The sequence below is a fragment of the Belonocnema kinseyi genome, chromosome 8 (genome assembly GCF_010883055.1).
Source record: "Belonocnema kinseyi isolate 2016_QV_RU_SX_M_011 chromosome 8, B_treatae_v1, whole genome shotgun sequence".
NCBI classification, from domain to species: domain Eukaryota; kingdom Metazoa; phylum Arthropoda; class Insecta; order Hymenoptera; family Cynipidae; genus Belonocnema; species Belonocnema kinseyi.
Genome location: NC_046664.1, coordinates 18493678 through 18514708, shown reverse-complemented (window position 1 = coordinate 18514708; position 21031 = coordinate 18493678). Strand labels below are relative to the sequence as shown.

The 21031-nt window shown below is 26.0% G+C and overlaps 1 protein-coding gene across 13 annotated transcripts in view; it reads left to right on the top strand.

Moving 5' to 3' along the window:
* Positions 1 to 21031, top strand: part of LOC117179162 (ankyrin-3-like) — a 645468-nt gene that overhangs the window by 352138 nt on the left and 272299 nt on the right. For all 13 annotated transcript variants that reach the window (XR_004467875.1, XR_004467874.1, XR_004467873.1 and 10 more), the window contains 4 exons: positions 3516 to 3740; positions 6108 to 6268; positions 11837 to 12048; positions 16154 to 16358. Coding sequence is in view for 10 of the 13 variants with exons in the window: in XM_033370872.1 (XP_033226763.1) it covers positions 3516 to 3740; positions 6108 to 6268; positions 11837 to 12048; positions 16154 to 16358 (803 nt within the window). In the remaining 3 variants the exon portion in view is untranslated. The remainder of the gene's footprint in view (positions 1 to 3515; positions 3741 to 6107; positions 6269 to 11836; positions 12049 to 16153; positions 16359 to 21031) is intronic.

Sequence of the window (21031 nt, the reverse complement as noted above, 5' to 3'; positions counted from 1 at the left end):
CCCTACATCCCTTCCTCTCATTTCCCTTATTGCTCCTACTTTCCCTCACTCCAATTCACCCCCTTGTAAAATTTCTTCCTCCTCTACTTCCCCTTCATTCAAGCCACTACTTCCCCTACATCGCTTTTTCTCATTTCCCTTATTCCTCCTACTTCCCCTCACATCATTTTCCTTCTATTCCCCTCGCCATTTCCTCGCCATCATTTTCCCCTGCTTCCACTCCCTAATTTCCCATACTTTCCCTTCCTACTTTCTTCTACTTTCCTTCCTCTTATTTCCCCTAACACCTGGCCGAACCTTAATGGGTTTCTAAAAGGGGCTACAAAACCCTAATTATAATAACTACACAATCTAGCAGAACCTACCTGAGAGAGATTGGATTTTAAATTGTAGATATGGTCTGAATAGTTACGGATACTGAAGCTAGGATCTGAACGAGTTTAATATAGGGTTCAATTTAGAGTTCAATTAATGTACAGCTACCTTGTCTTTAGCCTCAATCAGAGGCGGACTGGTGTGGCCCTTAAAGTTGAAATTTAAAAAAAAAATCCTTTAAATCTTGAAAGCCTATTCAGATCATTTAAATTTTATTACATTTTTTTATGTCCCTTGAAATATTATAAAAGCAGTTCAAATCTTTAAAATCCGTTGAAATCTAATCAAATTTCCTGAAAACTTCTTTAAAATCGAATGAAAATTGTTTTCAATCTCTTAAAATAATTAAAATCCTTAGAAATTCAGTTCATTTGTTTTAAGCTTTTAAAGATTCCTTTGGAATCTTTTAAAATACCTTATAATATTCCAAATGCTTGAACATTTCTTGAAATCCCTTAAAACTATTGAAATATATTATAAATTTCTTTGAGTCTTTTAAAACATCCTAGAATATTTCAAATAATCTGTTATCTTTCAAATTCCCGGAACATTATTGAATTTTTGTTCAATATTTTAAAATCCTTTAAATTGTTTAAAGCTCTTGAAAATCCATGGTAATTTTTAAAAATACCCTAAAAATCTTTTGAATTCTATAGATACCTTTAAATTATTTAAATATATTAAACATTTCTGAGAAAACTTTTGAAGTTCCTAAAATATTTCGGATTCTTTGAAAAAGTTCGAAATACCTGAAAATTACTTCAAGCTATTGAAATATAATTGAAAATTCCGTGGAAGCTTTTAAAATTTTCTAAAATATTTTAGATTTTTTGAAATCATTTAAAATACGTTAAAATTTCTTCAAATTATTCAAATAAATTCAAAATTCCGTGGGAGCTTTGAAAATACCCTAAAACTTTATAATCTTCAAAAATACACTAAAATATTTTTAATTCTTTAAAATCCATTTAAATTATTGAAATCGATTGAAATATTCAAGGAATTTTAGTAAATATCCCAGAAAATCTTCCAAATTCTTTAAAGTATTTGTAAAACCTTGAAATATTAGCAAATATTTTAAAAATATTTGCAATGCTTTGAAATCTATTGAAAATTCCTTGGGAGATTTTAAAATCATTTCATCATGTTTTCAAATATTTTGAAATTCCTTAAAATTTTGTGAAAGCTCTTGAAAATTCCTTGCCATTTTTAAAAATACCAGAGAATAATTAAAATCCATTGAAAGCCATTGAAAAATGCAAGGACTTTTTTAATATCCTAAAATCTTTAAAATTCTTTTTAAAAAAAAATTTTAAATACCTTGAAATATTTGAAAATCTCTTCAAATATTTGAAATCCCTTTCAACCGCCTCAAATTATTTAAATCTATTCAATAATTATTGGATCAATTTAAAATACCCTACAAAAATGCCAAATCTTTTGAAAACTTTCGAAATTCCTTGACATTTTTTTAGGGGTTTGAAAATTAAATTTTTTTTTTTTAAATAACCTGAAATATTAAAAATATTAAAAATTCCTTAAAATCTTCTTAAGCACCTTGAAATATTTGAAAATTTGTGTAAATCTTTAAAACCTTTGAAATCTCTTGGAATTGCTAAAAAATACCCTTATTGAAATATAATATAACTGAAAATATAATTGAAAATTCCCTGGAAGCTTTAAAAATTTTCTAAAATATTTCAGATTCTTTAAGATCGTTTAAAATACCTGAAAATTTATTCAAATTATGGAAATCAATTTAAGATTCCGTGGGAGCTATTGAAATGTCCTAAAACTTTATATTATTTAAAAATATACTAAAATATTTTAAATCCTTTGAAATCCCTTTAAATTATTTAAATCGATTGACAAATCCAGGAAACTATTTTTAATATCCCAAAATCTTCCAAATTCTTCAAAATATTTGTAAAACCTTGGAATATCAGCAAATCTCTCTAAAATATTTGAAATGCCAAATTTTTTGAAATTCTTTGAAATTTTTTTTAGAGCTCTTGAAAATTAAAAAAAATGTTTAAAAGTAATCTAAAATATTTAAAATATTCGAAATTCCTTAAAATCTTTCTAAGCACCTTGAAGTATTTGAAAATCTCTGTAAATCTTATCTTTAAAAACCTTTGAAATCTATTGAAATTGCTTCAAATTATGCAAATTTCTTGGAAATTCTTTGGAAATTTTTAGGATACATAAAAAATTAAAATTTTTTTAAGTTCTTGAAAATTCCTTGAAATTAAAAAAAATATGTAAACTCTTTTGAAATTCCTTCAGAGTATTGTAATCTATTGAAAAAACCAAAGAATTCTTTTTAATATCCCAAAATCTTTAGCATTCTTTAAAATATTTGTAAATACTATGAAATATGTGAAAATTTCTTTAAATCTTTGAAATATTTTGAAATTTATTGAAAATTCCTTGAAGATTTTAAATTTATTTTATCATGTATTCAAATATTTTAAAACTCCTTTTGAAATGTTTTCAAATGTCCTAAAATATTTAAAATCCTTTCAAATCCTTTCAAATGATTGAAATCAATTGAAAAATCAAAGGAATTTTTAAAAATAAATATAGAAATTTCTTTAAATATTTTAAATCCTACTCACTCTTTTAATTTTTATGAAATGTTTTGAAGTTTATAGAAATATTATAAAATGTTTAGAAATTTAGCTATCTATTAGAATCCCTTACCCTTTAAAATCCTTATAAAGTTCAGGAAATTCTTTGCGATCCCATACCATTTCTTTAAAATTTTGTATAATCCCTTGAATTCTTTGAAATAATATTAAATTCCTTAATTAATTCTTGTTGAATCCCTTGAATTGCTTTAAAATCATGACAACTGTCTGCAAATGTTTAAAATATTTAAAAAAAATTGTTTTTAATCCCTGAAAATCTTTCAAATCTTTAGAAATATTTTTAACTTTTCCAATAAAATTGAATAGATCCGGTTGGTGAATCCCAGTCCGCTTCTGGCCTCAATGCATAATAATATAGAAAATTACTCTTGCACATCTTACCAAACAATTGACAATTTAAGCACATGCTTTTTGTAAGAAGTTCCTCATTTTCTTAATGAAAAATTGGGATGAAAGTGGAAAATAAAATTGGTTTATCTTTGAAAACAGTTTCCTGGTTTCGTTTCTGGTTGATGCGAGAGGAGGAGCGATGCGAGGGTGTCGCCACAGTGGAGTCAGGGTGATCGTACCACCTAGGAAAGCAGGAATGCCGATGAGAGTGACCTGCAGGTATCTCAAGAGGGACAAATTGACAAATCCACCGCCTCTCATGGAAGGGGAGGCTTTAGCAAGTCGTATTCTTGAACTCGCACCAGTTGGCGCTAAGTTTTTAGGGTAAGAAAAACCTTTTTTTTCAACTTTTTATCGATAATAGGCTTTACAGGTCAATATTCTCTAAAAAGAGGGAAAAAATTTTTTTTGTTCAATAAATTAATGTGAGTAACTCCTAATTTTGAGTAACAATATTGCATTTTCAACAAAATAGATTAATTTTCAACCATAAGATCGATTTTTAATAAAATTCTCGAATTTTCCGTTGAAACAGATTAAAATTGAATTAAAAACCAAGTTTTAAAAAATCAAAAAAGTTATTAATTTTAAATTAGAAACTTTAGAATTCATCCAAAAAATGTAGTTTTCAACAAAAAATTTGCTTTCGATCATGAAAGAGGAATTTACAACAAAATAGTTCAAATTTCCTTGAAATATTTAAATTTTCAACGAAATGATTAAATTTGCAAGCAAATGGCAGATTTTTAAATAAAAGAGATCAATTCAGAACCAAAAATATAATAGTAAACTTTTCAACTAAAAAATATGAATTTACAATAAGAAATGTAATAATTGATATTTGAAAAAAAAGTTTTTAATTTTGATTAAAAAATAATTTAATTCATCCGAAGCAGACGAGTTTTGAACAAAATAGTTCAATCCACAACTAAAACGGACTAATTTGTATAAAGAATTGGACTAAAAGAGTGGAATTTTCAATCAAGAAAGAAAAATAATTTTTATAAAAATGTAGAATTTTGGAAAATGAAATACGAATTTACAACAAAATACATGAAGTTTCAACAAAATAGTCGAATTTTCAACCTAAAGAATGAGTTTGCAAATTAAAAAAGGACTATTTAAAAAAGTAGTTCAACTTTCAACAAAGTATTTAAATTAAAAAAATATATTTTTACATAAAAGCAGCTGAATTCAATCAAAAAGACAACTAATTGTTTAATTTTCAAACAAGAAAGACGAATTTTCAACCAAACTGTTGAACTTTCAAGCCACAAAGTCAATTTTTTACGAAATACTAGAATTTTCTAACTAGAAAATTAATTTTGAGCGAAAACATTTAATTTTTCACCAAGGAATGAAATATTTTAATTTAAAGTTTAAAATAACTTATTTTTAACCAGTATATCAAATTTTTGACCAATTAGCTGAATTTTAATCCAAAAAGATACGTGTTCAATCGAACACGGAGTAGTTTTGTTTTCTGCCTAAAAAAATTAATTTTCAATAAAAGAAAAATGGGTTTTCAGTAAAATATTTTCCTTTTCAGCTATAGAAATTTAATTTTCAAGCAAAAAGAATCAATTTTCTAGCAAACAAAATGAATTTGGGGAAAATACATTAATTTTGTAACAAAAAATGTAATAGTTAAATTTTATGTTAAAAGCATGATCATTCAATGAACAAAAACGATTTTTAATGAAATAATTACATTCTAAACTAAAGAAATTAATTTTTAAGCAAATTATAAGTTTCATGTCTAAAAAATTAATTTTCAACAAAAAAATTAATTTTCTACTGAAGAGGACGAATTGTCAACAAAATACATGAATTTTCATCTTAGGATGATACATTATTTAACAAAGATGGAATATCTAAATTTTCAACCAAAGAAACAAATTTTCAACTAAAAATATAAATTTTTATACAAAAATTGAATATTTAAATTTTTGGTTCAAAAATCGATTGTAAAAAAATGATATTCATTAAAAAAAGGGAATTTTAACAAAATAGTTTAACTTTCAGTCATAAAAGATTTTTCAGTTAAGAAAGAAAAAAAATTCCAACCAAATTGTTCAATTTTTAAGTCAAAAAGACGAGTTTTCTACAGAATAGTATAATTTCAACGCGAAAATATGAATTTTCAACAAAAAACTTAATTTGTATTCACAGATCTGGATTTTCGACTAAAATTATGAGTTTGCAATCAAGAAAAAGAATTAATTTTTATTGAAGTTTTTGACAATGTAATAGTAATTATTTAAACGAAAAATATATTTATTTTGAAACAAATACAGTTGAGTTTATCAAAAAAGATGAAATTTTAACAAAAAGGATGAATTTTAAACGATATTGTTCAATTTTCAAAAAAGTCATTAAATTTTCAACGAAGCGATAGAGTTTTTAGCCAAGAAAGATTCATTTTTAATCAAGAATATAATAATAGATTTTTCAACGAAAAGGAATAAACTTTTAACAAAAAATAGTTGAATTTTTTGTACTGAGCTTGTCAAATAGGGCCGCATTTAAGTGGAAAAACGAGAAAAATGATAAAGCTTTTGTTAAATAAATAAAATTAATTATTTTTTAATATTATGAAAATGCTAGCTTAGAAAACTGTAAATTCAATTCTTGCATCATCAATCCAAAGATCTAATTATGTAAGTATGAATATTAATTGCTTTTCGACAGACCTGTTATCATCGAGGTACCACATTTTGCCTCCTTGAGAGGGAAAGAGAGGGAAATTGTAATTCTCCGATCGGATAATGGAGAAACCTGGCGTGAGCATACCTTGGAAGCCAGCGAGGAGGCTGTCCAAGATGTGCTTAATGAGAGCTTTGAAGGAGAAGGTTTGTTTTTAAATCATAATAAATCTTTACTTAAAAGTGACAAATATTTATTTTTGTCTGACTCCCTTGAAAACGTGCCATTGGATGCACGTGAAGCAGGCGTAATGCAGCCACTTCCAGCCCAATGACATTCGCACATGTGCCCTTTGCTGCCGGGCCAACATGAAACTTTACGCCCGCTTCATGAAAAACTTTACGCACTGCACCACGCAAGTGAAACGCCCGGCAGAAGTGGTAATATCACATTATGTAAATTGAAGTGCTTTTTCTTTCAACCCTTTCATCATAAAATATTTACAAAAGGGAAAAGAAGATAAGAGTAAAGGGAAAAGCGGGAAAGGGAAAATGCGCAAAGGGTGTAGGGAACGGGGAAAGGTTGTAAAGGGAAAGATTGAAAGGTGAAGGGGAAGGGGATACAGAAAAAGGGAATATGGAAAAGGAAATTGGAAAAAGAAAGTGAAAACCCGGATAGGGCGAAAAGGGACAGTAAAAGGGGGAAATGGGAGAAAAGGGGGAGTTGAAGAATAGGAAAAAGAACAAGGGTAAAGGGAACGGGGAAATGGAGAAAGGGGAAAGGCGAAACGTTCAAAGGGGTAGCGGTAAAGGGGACTGGGGAAAAAGAAAAGGGAAGGGGGCAATGAGAAAGGGCGAAAATGGTAAGGCAAAAATAAAAAGGGAACGGGGGAAATGGGGAAAAGGTTGAAGGGAACGGGGAAAGGATGGAAAGGGGAAGGTTAAAAGGAGAAGGGGAAAGTGAAACAGTAAAAGGGAATGGGGAAAAGGGAAGGAAAAGATGAGAAACCGGAAAGGGGGAAGGAGAAAGGAAAAGGCGGAAATGGTAAAAGGGGAAAATAAAAGGGGAGCGGGAAAATAGAAAAAAGGAAAAGGGGAAAGAGGGACCGGTAAGGAAAAGGAAAGGGTGAAAAGGTGAAATCAAAACATTAAAGGAGGTTGGGAAAGGGACACATAGTATGCAAGAGGGCATGAGAAAGTGGTAAGTAGGAAGGGGAATAGTAAAGAGGAAATGGGAAAGAGGGAAAGGGAAATGAGGGAAAGGAAAGGGGAAAACGAGAAAGGGGAACTGCTGAAAAGGGAAAAGTGAAAAGTTAAAAGGGGAAAGGAAAATAAGAAAGGGAAAATGGTGAAAGAAAGAACCAAGAGAGATACAGAGAGAATTTTCGATCCAGACCCTGTCTGGTCGTGCGGACCAAACATCCTTTATCTGCTTCAAATGCTTGTTTTCAAGGAGGGTAGGGCAAAAAGAGTAGTGTGTATCAAAAGCGTAACGAAGGCTATTTTGACGAGTGTGACTTCCGCCCTCGCTTCGCGCGGGTGGCAAGTAGATGAGTATGGTCGATTTTAATGAGAAATTCCTACCTTACCGACATTGAGATTGTTCCACGGCTCAAGTGGTTTGTGTCCGTGCTAAGATTCTATAAACAGTCATTTTTAGTCAATTTTTAAAATAAAAAGATTATTTTAGTCACTTATCTTGCAATAAATTAGCCCATAGATTAACCACTATTAAATTTAAGTTTATTGTTTATATTATTATTATTAATAATAATTTATTTATGGTTTTTGTTGAATTCTTTTGAAATATTTTCGTACTTTATGAAATATTCCAAGGAATTTTCAGTTGGATTTCAGTAATTTAATGAGATTCGAAATTATTTTCAATATTTCAATGAATTTTTGAAAATTCCAAGGAATTTTCAGAAGTTTTAAAAATTGTTAAGAGATTTGAAAAGGTTTCAAAGGATTTGAAATATTATAAGTTATTTTTAGAAATTCCTAGGAATTTTCAATTGACTCCAGTAATTTAATGGGATTAAAAATGATTTAAAGTATTTTAGGCAATTTTGTAAAATTTGAACTTCTAAGGAATTTTTAAAAACCTCAAAAAGTTTTAAGGGATTGAACAAGATTTCAAAAGAGATTTTAATGGATTTCAACTATTTGGGGTTATTTAAAAATATTTCAAGTAATTTTCAAGAGACTTACATTTTCAAAGAACTCTCATCGATTTTTATAATTGAACGGAAATAAAAAAAAATCACCTTATTTTTAAAAATTCCACGGATGTCTAAATTGATTTCAGTAATTTAAAGGGCATCAAAGAATTGAAAAAACTGTAAAGTTATTTGAAAAACTCCAAGGAATTTTTAATTAATTTTTTTCATTTGAAGGCATTTCAAAGAATTTTAAGGATTGTAAAGAATTAAAAAAATTCCACGTTATTTTTAAAAATTCTGAGGAATTTTCATTTGATTTAGACATTTAAAGAGAAGTTTGAAATATTTCAAGAAATTGTCAATTGACGTCAATAATTTGGAGCAATTTTAAATTATTTTCAAGATTTTAAGGTATTTTAAAAATCTTCCAAGGAATTTACGAAGATTTCAAAGAATTTAAAATATTTTGGGAAATTTAGAAAAATGTCTTGTATGTTACAATATTTTCAATAATTTAAAGGGGTTTCAAAATATTTTAAATATTCAAGGATGAATTAAAAATCGTCCAAAGAATTTTGCATAGAATTATATTAATTTGAATCAATTTCAAGAGATCTCAAAAGATTTTAAAGATGTTAAGGGATTTTAAATATTTTATGGTATTTTTAGTATATTTCAATCATTTTGATAAGTGGTTTTAAAGGGTTTTAAAGATTCTAGGATATTTTTTTAAATTCAAAAGAATTTTCTAGAGCTTAAGAAATTTTCAAGGGATTTCAAAAGATAAAAGATTTGGTTATTTTAGAGTTTTTGAAAATATTTCACGGAAGTTTCAATTGATTTCAATTATTTTGAAGAGATTTTAAAGAATTTTTAAGATTTTAAGGTATTTAAAAAAATTCCAAGTCATTTTCAAGAGCTTAACAAAGTTTTAAGTAATTTTAAAAGATTTCAAATAATGAATAATATGTTATATCATTTTTTTATGCCAACGAATTTTAAAAGTTGGGAATTATATAATATTTTAAAGGATTTAAAAAATTTACTCGCAGAATTGAGGGATTTCGTAGGATTTGAAAGATATTTTCAAATATCGTTTTTGCAATTCATTTAAATTAATTTTGAATTCGCCCTGAATTTTGACTAATTCAACCATCTTTGGAATTCTCTTGAATTTTTAAAATTTATTTAAAGCTTACGGAACTCATTTTTTTATTTGTGTTCACTTCGATTGTTTTTTTTTTTAAATTCACCTTTATTTTTTATGAATTTTATAGAATTATTCTCAATTTATTTTAATTCTTCAAAATTCGTTCCAATTTTATTGAAATCAATGGTACTTCTGGATTACAATTTTTTCTAATTCTTTTTAATTCTTTTAAATTTAACTATAATTGTTGTGAAGTCTTATGAATTTAGCTTGAATTCTTTAAAGTATTTCTAGAATTCTTATAAATTTCATAGAATTCTTTGGAATTTTTTTGAATTATTTTTAATTCAGAAGAAAATCAGTCGCACGATTAATGCACATTTGTCACTTTTAGTTACGTTTTAGGTTATAAATTAGTTACTTTTGGTGATTTTTTCAAAATTTCTAAATGTTAATTTATTTTATTTATAAAAGATTCTGTATTAAAGATATTATCAGATTAGAACTTTAGTCCCTAATTTAGTTCCCTAGTTTTTTCTTGATCATCAGGCCAGGAAACAATTAGGAAATAGTTTGGTCATTTTAAAAATTATGTTTTGCCTTACCTCCTCCTCCTCCTTCTTCTACAAACTCCTCCTCCTTTTCCAAGTGTCAGGATGAATGATAAGTAACATTGAACTCCTCTTTCCTCATCCTCTTCATTCTCCGGCATCCTCCTCATCCTCCTTCGCCAAGTGTAAGGATGAATGATAAATAATCTTGAACTCTTCTTGTTACATCCTCATCCTATATCCTCCTCCTCCTACATCATCATCCTCCTTCTTATCCTAGGGTAAAGATGAATGATACATAACATTGAACTTTCCTTACAACCTCCTCCTCCCCCTCCTCCTCTTTCACTTTCGCCTTCACCAAGGGCCAGAGTGAGTGATAAATAACCTTGACCTCTTCCTCCTACATCCTCCTCCTTCTTAAATAATAAATATCATTAAACTCTTCTTACCTCCTCCTCCTCCTCTTGCACTTCCTCCTTTTCCAAGGGTCAGAATGAATGATAAATACCTTTGAACTCTTCCTCCTCTTCTTACATCCTCCTCCTTCTTGAATGATAAATAACATTGAACTCTTCCTTCCTCCTCCTCCTCCTTATCCTCCTCCTAAATCCTTTTCTTCCTACATCATTCTCCTTATCCAAAGATCACGATGAATAATAAATAACATTGAACTCCTCCTTCAAACTCTTCACTCTATATTCTCCTGCTGCTTCTTCTACACCCTCCCTTTCCTGCATCCTCGTCCTCCTTATTCTCCAAGGGTCAGGATGAATACAAAATAATATTGATCTCTTCCTTCTACATTCTCCTCTTCCTGCATCCTCCTCCTTCTTGAATGACAAATAACATTGAACTCTTTCTGCCTCCTCCCCCTTCTCCTCCTGTTCCTACATCCTGATCTTTCTTCTTCTTCAAGGATCAGGATGAATAATAAATAACATTGAACTCTTCCTCCAACTTCTTCATCCTATACCCTTCTCTTACTTCTCTTCCACCCTCCTTCTTCTACATTCTCCTCACGCTTATTCTCCAAAGTTCAGTACGAATGATAAATATCATTTATCTCTTCCTGTACATCCTCCTCTTCCTAAATCCTCCTCCTTTCCCTCCGCCTTTTCGGAGGGACAGGAAGAATGTTAAATAACCTTGAACTCTTCTTCCTAGATTCTCATCCAAATCCTCCTCCTCCTATATCCTCATTCGTCTATATCCTCCTCCTCTTTAACCAAGGGTCAAAATGAATAATAAATAACATTGAACTGTTCCTACCACCTCCTCCTCTTCTTCTTTCTCCTCCTAAATCCTCCTCTTTCTGTATCATCCTCCTTCTCCAAGGGTCGGGATGAATAATAAATAACATTAAACTCGTTTTCGAACCTCCTCATCATATATTCTCGTCCTTTTAAATCCTCCTCCTTCTTATCCGCGTTACTTCTTCTCTAAGGGCCAGGATGAATAATAAATAACCTTGAACTCTTCCTCCTACATCCTCCTATTCCTACATCCACTTCCTCCTCTTGCTCCTCCTTTCTGAGGGCCAGGATAAATGATAAATAACCTTGAATATTTCCTCTTACATCCTCCTCCCATACCCCCTCCTTTTCCTTCTCCTTCTCCAAGGGTCAGGATGAATAATAAATACTTTCAACTCTGCTTCTAAATCCTCATCTTATAACCTCCTTCTCCTTCTCCTACACACCCCTCCTATCTTTTCCTGTTCCTCCTTCTCCAAGAACCATCCTCCTCTTCCTCCTCCTCCTTTTCCGAGCTTCCGGATGAATGATAAATAACCTTGAACTCCTCCTCCTTCTCCAACCTTGGTAAGGTAGAAGTTTTTAATTAAAATCGGCCTTACTCATCTACTTGGTTTCTTTGGCGCTCCTTCAGCAATTTGTAATTAATTTTCCAGAATTAAGCCAGCTAGAGGATCTCCAAACATCCCGAATCGTGAGAATACTTACAGTAGACTTTCCTCACTACTTCGCCGTAGTGTCTCGAATTAGACAAGAGGTACATGCAGTTGGTCCCGAAGGAGGTACCGTATCGTCCTCCGCAGTACCACAAGTACAGGCAGTATTCCCACCAGCTGCTCTTACCAAAAAAATCAGAGTCGGGCTACAGGTATGTTAAATAAACTTATCACCTTCATTTAATATTTTCCTCATGTATCTACTTTTCACTTATCGAAAATAGGAAACTTTGGGATTCTTTGAAATCGCTAAAACCCTTGTGAATTCTTTTAATATCTTCCAAATCTTTTTAAAGTCTTTGTGAAATCAGTGAAATCTTTTAGAATCTTTGTAAATCTCTTAAATCGTTCTGAAATCTTCTGAAATCATTAAAATCTTTGAAATCTTTATAAAATGTTTAAAATTTTTGTAATTATTCTAAAAGCTATAAAATCGTTGAAATCTTTTGATATCAATAAATTCTTTGTAAAATTTTCAAAATATTTGTTAAACTTTGAGAATGTTTTTATTCTGTGTGAAATATTTGAAACCATTGTGCATTCTTTTTTAAATCTTTGTAAAATCTACGAAATCTTTCTGAAATCTTCTAAATAATTTCGAAATCTTTGAAATTCTTGCGAATTCTTTTGGGATCTCTGAAATGGTTGTGAAATCTTTGTGAGTTTATTGAAGCCAAAATCTTTTGAAATCTTTGTAAAATATTTAAAATCTTTAAATTCCTTGTAAATTCGTTTGAAATCTTCGTAAAATCGTTGTGAAATTAATTACATTTTTTCAACTAATTTAAATTCTTTCAGCTCTTTCTGATAACTTGTGAAATCTTCTGAAATATTTTGAAATCTTTGTAAATTCTTTTGAAGATTTCATAACGATTTCAGAACTTCAAAAAGAATTGGAAAAGGTTTCGAAAAATTTCAAAATATTTCAGAAGCTTTCAGAAAGAGTCAGGAGATTTCAAAAAATTTAAAAAGATTTCATTCATTTCACGAAGACTTTACAAAGATTTCGAAGATTTAAAAAGAATTCATCAAGATTTCACAAAAATTTAAAAATGTTTTGTAATCTTTAAAATCTTTTAAAAAACTATTAAATCATTAAAATCTTTTGTGATCATCAAACTATGTGAAATCTTTAAAATCTTCCAAGATCTAGTGAGTTCTCATAAAATCTTCAATATTTTAAAAATCTTTTTAAAGCCTTTGTGAAATCTATGAAATATTTTTAAATCTTTTGAAATTTTTGAACTCTTTCAGAAATCTTGCTCAATATTTTTTAATTGACTAAATCTTTGAAATCTTCTTGAATTCTTTTGAAAACCCTAAAATCGTGAAATCTTTGTGAATTAATTGAAATCGTGTAAAATATCTTGAAATTTTTTAAATCTTAAAGATTTTTTTAAATTTCGAAAACCTATTAAATCGTTGAAATCTTGCGAAATCATTAAAATCTTTGAAAACTTCGGGAATCTTTAAGACCCCTGTGCATTTTTTTATAAATCTTCCGAATCTTTATAAATTTTCTGTGAAATCTTATTGAATTATTTTGAAACTATTTTAATCTTTGTGAATTCTATTGAAATTTGTAAAAATTTTGTGAATTCTATTGAAATTTGTAAAATTTTTGTGAATTCTATTGAAATTTGTAAAATCTTTGTGAATTATTTGAAATCGTTTTAAATCTTTAAAGTCTTTAAAATCTTAAACATTTTTGAAATCTTTTTAAAACCTATCAAATTTTTGACATCTTTTGAGGGCAAAATCGTTTAAAATCTTTTGACATTTTTAAAATCATAAAAATTTTTGAAATATTTTGAGATCATAAAACTTTTTGTAAAATATTTAAAATCTTTTTTAAAATGATATATATTTTTATTCAAAAAATCTTCGAAACTACTGAATTCTTATGAAATCTTCAAAATATTTGTGAAATCTATGAAATCGTTTAAAATCTTAAACATTTTTGAAATCTTTCTAAAATATGTCATAACTTTGAAATATTTTGGGAACATAAAACTTTCTGCAAAATGTTTAAAATCTTTTAAAAAATGGGATATTTTTGTAAAATCTTCGAAACTCTACTGAATTTTTATGAAATCTTCAAAACCTTTGTAAAATCTTTCTGAAATCTATGAAATCGTTTAAAATGTGTTAAAAAATGTTGAATCTTAAACATCTTAAACAATCTTTTAGGGTCATAAAACTCTTTTTTTAAATATTTAAAATCTTTTTAAAAATTTGATAAAATTTGAATTCTTATGAAATCTTTGTAAAATCTATGAAATCGTAAAATTTTTTATGAAATTGTACAAAATCTTTTGAAATCTTTAAAATCTAAACATTTGTGAAATCTTTCTAAAACCTATCAAATCTTTGAAATCTTTGAAATCTTTTGGGATCATCAAATTCTTTGTAAAATCATTAAAATCTTTTTAAAAAATGGATATTTTTATTAAATCTTCGAAACTCTACTGAATTTTTATGAAATCTTCTAAATATTTGTGAAATCTATGAAATCGTTTAAAATCTTTCACATTTTCGAAATCTTTGTAAAACGTATCAAATCTTTAAAATCTTTTGAGATCACTAATTCATTGTAAAATCACTCCAATCTTTTTAAAATGTTGATATTTTTACACTCTTCGAAATTATAATAAATTTTCATGAAAATTTCAAAGTCTTTGTAAAGTCGTCGTTAAATCTATTAAATGTTCTAAATCTTTTAAAATCTTTTGAAATTTTTAAAATCATAAACATTTCTGAAATCTTTTGTGATCATAAAACTTTTTGTAAAATATTTAAAATCTTTTTTAAAATTACACATTTTAATTTAGAAAATCTTCGAAACTCTCCTCAATTCTCATGAAATCTTCAAAATGTTTAAGAAATTTATGAAATTGTTTAAAATCGTTTGAAATGTTAAAATTTTAAACATTTTCGAAATCTTTGTAAAACGTATCAAATATTTTAAGATAATCAAACTCTTTGTAAAATCATTAAAATATTTTTTAAATGTTGATATTTTTACAGGCTCGAAATTCTACTGAATTTTCATGAAAATTTCAAAACCTTTGTAAAATCTTCATTAAATCTATGAAATCGTTTTAAATTTTTTGAAATTTTAAAAATCATAAACATTTCTGAAATCTTCTGGGTTCATAAAACTTTTTGTAAAATATTTAAAATCTTTTTTAAAATTATATATTTTTATTTAAAAAATCTTCGAAACTCTACTGAATTCTTACAAAATCTTCAAAATGTTTAAGAAATCTATGAAATCGTTTAAAATCGTTTGAAATTTTAAACATTTTCGAAATCTTTGCAAAACGTATCAAATCTCTTAAGATAATCAAACTCTTTGTTAAATCATTAAAATTTTTTTAAAATGTTGATAATTTTGCAGTCTTCGAAATTCTACTGAATTTTCATGGAAATTTCAAAATCTTTGTTAAATCTATGAAATCTTTTTAAATCTTTTGAAATTCTTAAAATCATAAACATTTCTGAAATCTTTTGGGATCATAAAACTCTTTGTAAAATGTTTAAAATTTTTTTAAAATTTTGATATTTTTATTTTTAAAATCTTCGAAACTCTACTGAATTCTTTTGAAATCTTCAAAATTTTTAGGAAATCTATGAAATCGTTTAAAATCGTTTGACATTTTTAAATTTTAAACATTTTCGATATCTTTGTAAAACGTATTAAATCTTTAAAATCTTTTAAGATCATCAAACTTTTTGTAAAATGTTACAAATTTTTTTTAAAGATTGATATTTTTATTAAATCTTCAAAACTACTGAATTCTCACGAAAACTTCAAAAGTTTTGTAAAATCTTTGTGAAATCTATGAAATAGTTTAAAATCTGTTACAATTTAAAAAATTTTAAACATCTTAAACAATATTTTAGGGTCATAAAACTCTTTGTCAAATATTTTAAATCTTTTTTAAAATTAGATATTTTTATTTAAAAAATCTTCGAAACTCTACTGAATTTCTTCGAAATCTTTCTAAAATATATCATAACTTTGAAATCGTTTGGTATCATAAATCTTACTTTAAAATGTTAAAAATTTTCTAAAAAATTTGATATTTTTATAAAATCTTCGAAACTCTACTGAATTCTTATGAAATCTTCTAAATCTTTGTAAAATCTTCGTGAAATCTATAAAATCTGTTAAAATCATATGAAATCTTCCAGAATATTTGAAAATATTTTACACCTTTCTAAAATCGATATAATAAATCGAATTTTTTGAAGGCACATCCGATACCGGCTGAACTGGTGGCTAAACTTTTGGGCAATCGTGTTGCGGTCTCACCAATCGTGACTGTAGAACCAAGACGAAGAAAATTCCATAAGCCAATAACTCTGACAATCCCGGTCCCACAAGCAGCCAATAAAGGCATGATTAATCAGTATTCAGGCGATGCGCCAACTCTGAGGCTCCTCTGCAGCATAACTGGTAAAATAATAATTATATTTTAATTATACCTCATAATTTATTACAGCCAACCACCTTACTAAATAATCTCTTATCGCTCCTTCCTTCAAATATCAATTTAATCTGGTCTGGAGCTATTTTAGATTTTTTTTATCACCCATTGATCCCCACTTTTTGCTAACTGTTTTTTTTTATTAATTTTTTTATTTCTGTAGTTTAGATTCGAAATTATTTCTTTTTTTTTGTATGTTAGATTCGTAGATTATTTGTGAATTTAAGAGCAATTTAGAGGGCTCTGAAATTTCTTTTTTTTCAAGGTCTACTGTCTCCAGTTTCTATAAATTCCATAAAATTTGCCTGTTTTTCTTAAAGCCTGGCGAATTTCCTCTTAGATTTTTCTGTGTTAATTTAAACTAAAAATCGGGGTTACTTTAACAGCTTGAAAAGTCACGGTATTTTGTAAAATTGACTGGAATTTTTTTGGTTATATATTACGGCGATTTTTTTTTTGAGTAATTAATAATCTGTTATACAAGTCTTCGTGAAATCATCGAAATCTTTTTAATTTTTTGAAATAGTTGTGAATTCTTGGAAAATTTTTGTAACTATTTGTAAAATCATTATAATTTTTTTTTAAATTTTGAAATCTTCAAAATATTTCAAATCTTGGTGGAATATCTTGATATTGCTTTTAATCTTTGAAATTTTTCTAAAATTTCTACAATTTTTTGGCATCTTTTAAATCTCTCGAAAATTTCCTCAATCTTTTTGTATTTTCTTGAAATATTTGTGAAATCAATGAAATATTTTGAAATATTTTTTATCTTTCTGAAATATTTAAAATCTTTGAAATCTTGAGAAATATTTTGAAATTTTTTGCATATTTATAAAATCTTTAAAAAATTTTAAATTTTCTGGAATCTTTAAAATCCTTGGGATAACGTTGTGATTTTTTTTCTATATTTGAAATCTGCGTGAATTCATTAAAATCTTTTAATATCTTTGTAAAATCATTCATCTTCTGAAATGTTTTGAAATCTTTTTAAATATGTGTGAAATCTTCGTAACCTTCTAAAATGTTTCGAAATATTTTGGAATATTTTTAATCATTCTGAAATCTTTTCTTTAAAATCTTTTGGAATCTTTGAAATTAAAAAAAAAGAAAACATCTTCAATTTTTTTAAATATTTTAAATCTTCTAGAGTCTCTTAAATTTTTTTTGAATCATTTAATTCATTGAATTCATTTAATTTCCGAAATCTTTGAAAACTTAAAAAATTTTTAGAATCTTTGAAATCTTTCTAAAATTTTTATAACCTTTAAGTCTATTGTAATCTTTTAAATCTTTGGGAAATCTCTTAAATCATTGTGAATTCTTTCTAAACCTTTAAAATATTTATGAAATCTTTGTGAAATTAAATCAATTAATACTTTTCATATATTTGTAATCTTTCTGAAATCTTTAAAATATAAAAAATCTATCTGAAATATTAAAAATATTTGTAATCTTTCTGTTATATTTAAAATATTTGTAATCTTTCCGAATTCTTTAAAATATTTTAAATATTTCTGAAATTTTAAAAATATTTTTAATCTTTCTGAAATCCTTAAAATATAAAAAATCTATCTGAAATATTAAAAATATTTTTAATCTTTCTGAAATCTTTATAATATGAAAAATCTTTCTGAAATCATAAAAATATTTGTAATATTTCCGAAATCTTTAAAATATTATTAAGTTTTCAGAAAACTTTAGAATATAAAAAACCTTTCTGAAATCTTTAAAATATTTGTAATCTTTCTGAAATCTTTAAAATATATGAAATCTTTCTGAAATCTTTAAAATATTTGTAATCTTTCTGAAATCTTAAAAATATTTGTAATCGTTCTGAAATCTTTAAAATATGAAAAATCTTTCTGAAATCTTTAAAATATAAAAAACCTTTCTGAAATCTTTAAAATATTTGTAATCTTTCTGAAATCTTAAAAATATTTGTAATCTTTCTGAAATCTTAAAAATATTTGTAATCTTTCTGAAATCTTTAAAATATTTGTAATCTTTCTGAAATCTTAAAAATATTTGTAATCGTTCTGAAATCTTTAAAATATAAAAAATCTTTCTGAAATCTTTAAAATATAAAAAACCTTTCTGAAATCTTTAAAATATTTGTAATCTTTCTGAAATCTTTAAAATATTTGTAATCGTTCTGAAATCTTTAAAATATAAAAAATCTTTCTCAAATCTTTAAAATATATGAAATCTTTCTGATATCTTTAAAATATTTGTAATCTTTCCGAAATCTTTGAAATATTTTTAATAATTCTGAAATCTTTAAAATATTTGTAATATTTCCAAAATCTTTAAAATATTATTAAGTTTTCTGAAATCCTTAAAATATAAAAAACCTTTCTGAAATCTTTAAAATATTTGTAATCTTTCTGAAACCTTTAAAATATTTGTAATCTTTCCGAAATCTTTGACATATTTTTAATATTTCTGAAATTTTAAAAATATTTTTTATCTTTCTGAAATCTTTAAAATATTTGTAATATTTCCGAAATCTTTAAAATATTATTAAGTTTTCTGAAATCTTTAAAATATAAAAAACTTTTCTGAAATCTTTAAAATATATGAAATCTTTCTGATATCTTTAAAATATTTGTAATCTTTCCGAAATCTTTGAAATATTTTTAATAATTCTGAAATCGTTAAAATATTTGTAATATTTCCAAAATCTTTAAAATATTATTAAGTTTTCTGAAATCCTTAAAATATAAAAAACCTTTCTGAAATCTTTAAAATATTTGTAATCTTTCCGAAATCTTTGACATATTTTTAATATTTCTGAAATTTTTAAAATATTTTTTATCTTTCTGAAATCTTTAAAATATTTGTAATCTTTCTGAATTCTTAAAAATATTTGTAATCTTTCTGAAATCTTTAAAATATAAAAAATCTTTCTGAAGTCATTAAAAAATATATGAAATATTTCTGAAATCTTCAAAATATTTGTAATCTTTCCCAAATATTTGAAACATTTTTAATATGTCTGAAATTTTTAAAATATAACAAATCTTTCTGAAATCTACACAATATTTGTAATCTTTGTGAAATTATTAAAATACAAACAATCTTTCTGAAATCTTGAAAATATTTGTAATCTTTCCGAAATCATTAAAATATTTTTAATCTTTCTGAAATCTTGAAAGTATTTGTAATCTTTCTGATACCTTTAAAATATTTGTAATCGTTCCGAAATCTTTAAAATATTATTCTTATCTTAAAAATATTTGTAATCTTTTTGAAATCTTGAAAATATTTGTAACCTTTTCGAAATCTTTCAAATATCTTGTATCATTCTGAAGTCTTAAAAATATAAAAAAATCTTTCTAAAATCTGTCCAATATTTTTAATCCTTCTGAAATATTGAAAATAATTGTAATCTTTCTGAAATATTTGAAATATTTATAGTCTTTCTAAAATATTAAAAATATTCTGTGATCTTCTGGCAAGTATTAAAATATTTTTTTTGAAATATTTCTATAATCTTCAGAATCTTTGAAACTTTTTAAATTGTCGTATATATAAAAAAGTTTTTTTTTAAATTTGTGTGAAAGTTTTGAAGAATTTAAAAACACATTGAAATCTTTCTAAAATATTTAGAACCTTTGAAATCTTTTGGAATATTTTGAAATATTTTATTTTTATAGAATATTTAAAATCTTTCAAATGTTCTGCAATCTTTAAAATATTTGCGAAATCGTTGAAATCTTCTCAAATATTTTGAAATACTCTACATCTTTTTTCTTTGGAAGATTTTAAATCTTTCTAAAGTCTTAAGGCTCTTAAAAATATTTTGGAATCCTTTCAAATTTTTGGAAATCTTTTAAATAGTTGGAATTTTTTTTTTAAATCTTTGCAATTTTTTGTGAAACTTGTTTAAAATCGTTGTGAAATCATTTTCAATGTTTTGAAATATATTTTGAAATCTCTTGAAATCTTTAGAAATATTTTAAAATCATTTAAATGCTTCTAAAGTATTTCAAACCTGAAATTTTTTAATTTTTATGAATAAGAAAATCGTTGCGAATTGTTTTAAAATTTTTGACATTTTTTTAATATCTTCAGAATGTTTCAAATATTTTGGAATCTTTTAAATTGTTCTAAAATCTTTAAATTTGTTGAAATCTTAAAAATCTTTTGACATATTTTAGAATATTTTTAATCTTTCTAAAATCTTTAAAAACTTGAGAAAAATTTGAAATCTTAAAATTTTTCCTAAAATCGTTCAAATCTTCGAAATATATTTGTAATCCTTGCAATCTTTTGAAATCTTTGAAATCTTAGATTGCTTGCGAAATCTTTAAAAACTTCTATGATATTTTTTAATCTTAGAAATCTTTCTAAACTATTTTAAATCTTTCCAATTTTTCGGAAATATGTATAAAAATATTTTGAATAAAATCAAAGTCTACTATTCAATCCCTCAATATGATTATAATAATTCCAGACAAAAAAAATTAATATTGATGAGAATTGTTTAGAATTAAATAACTGTTAAAAAGCCCTTAACATTTGCATTAATTAATAATTGCATAAGTAATTGTTCGTAAATTAGTCTGTGATCAGTAGAATTAAAAAAAAAACTAATTTTAATTGACTGGATTTTGGAAATTTTGACTCTGAATTTTTT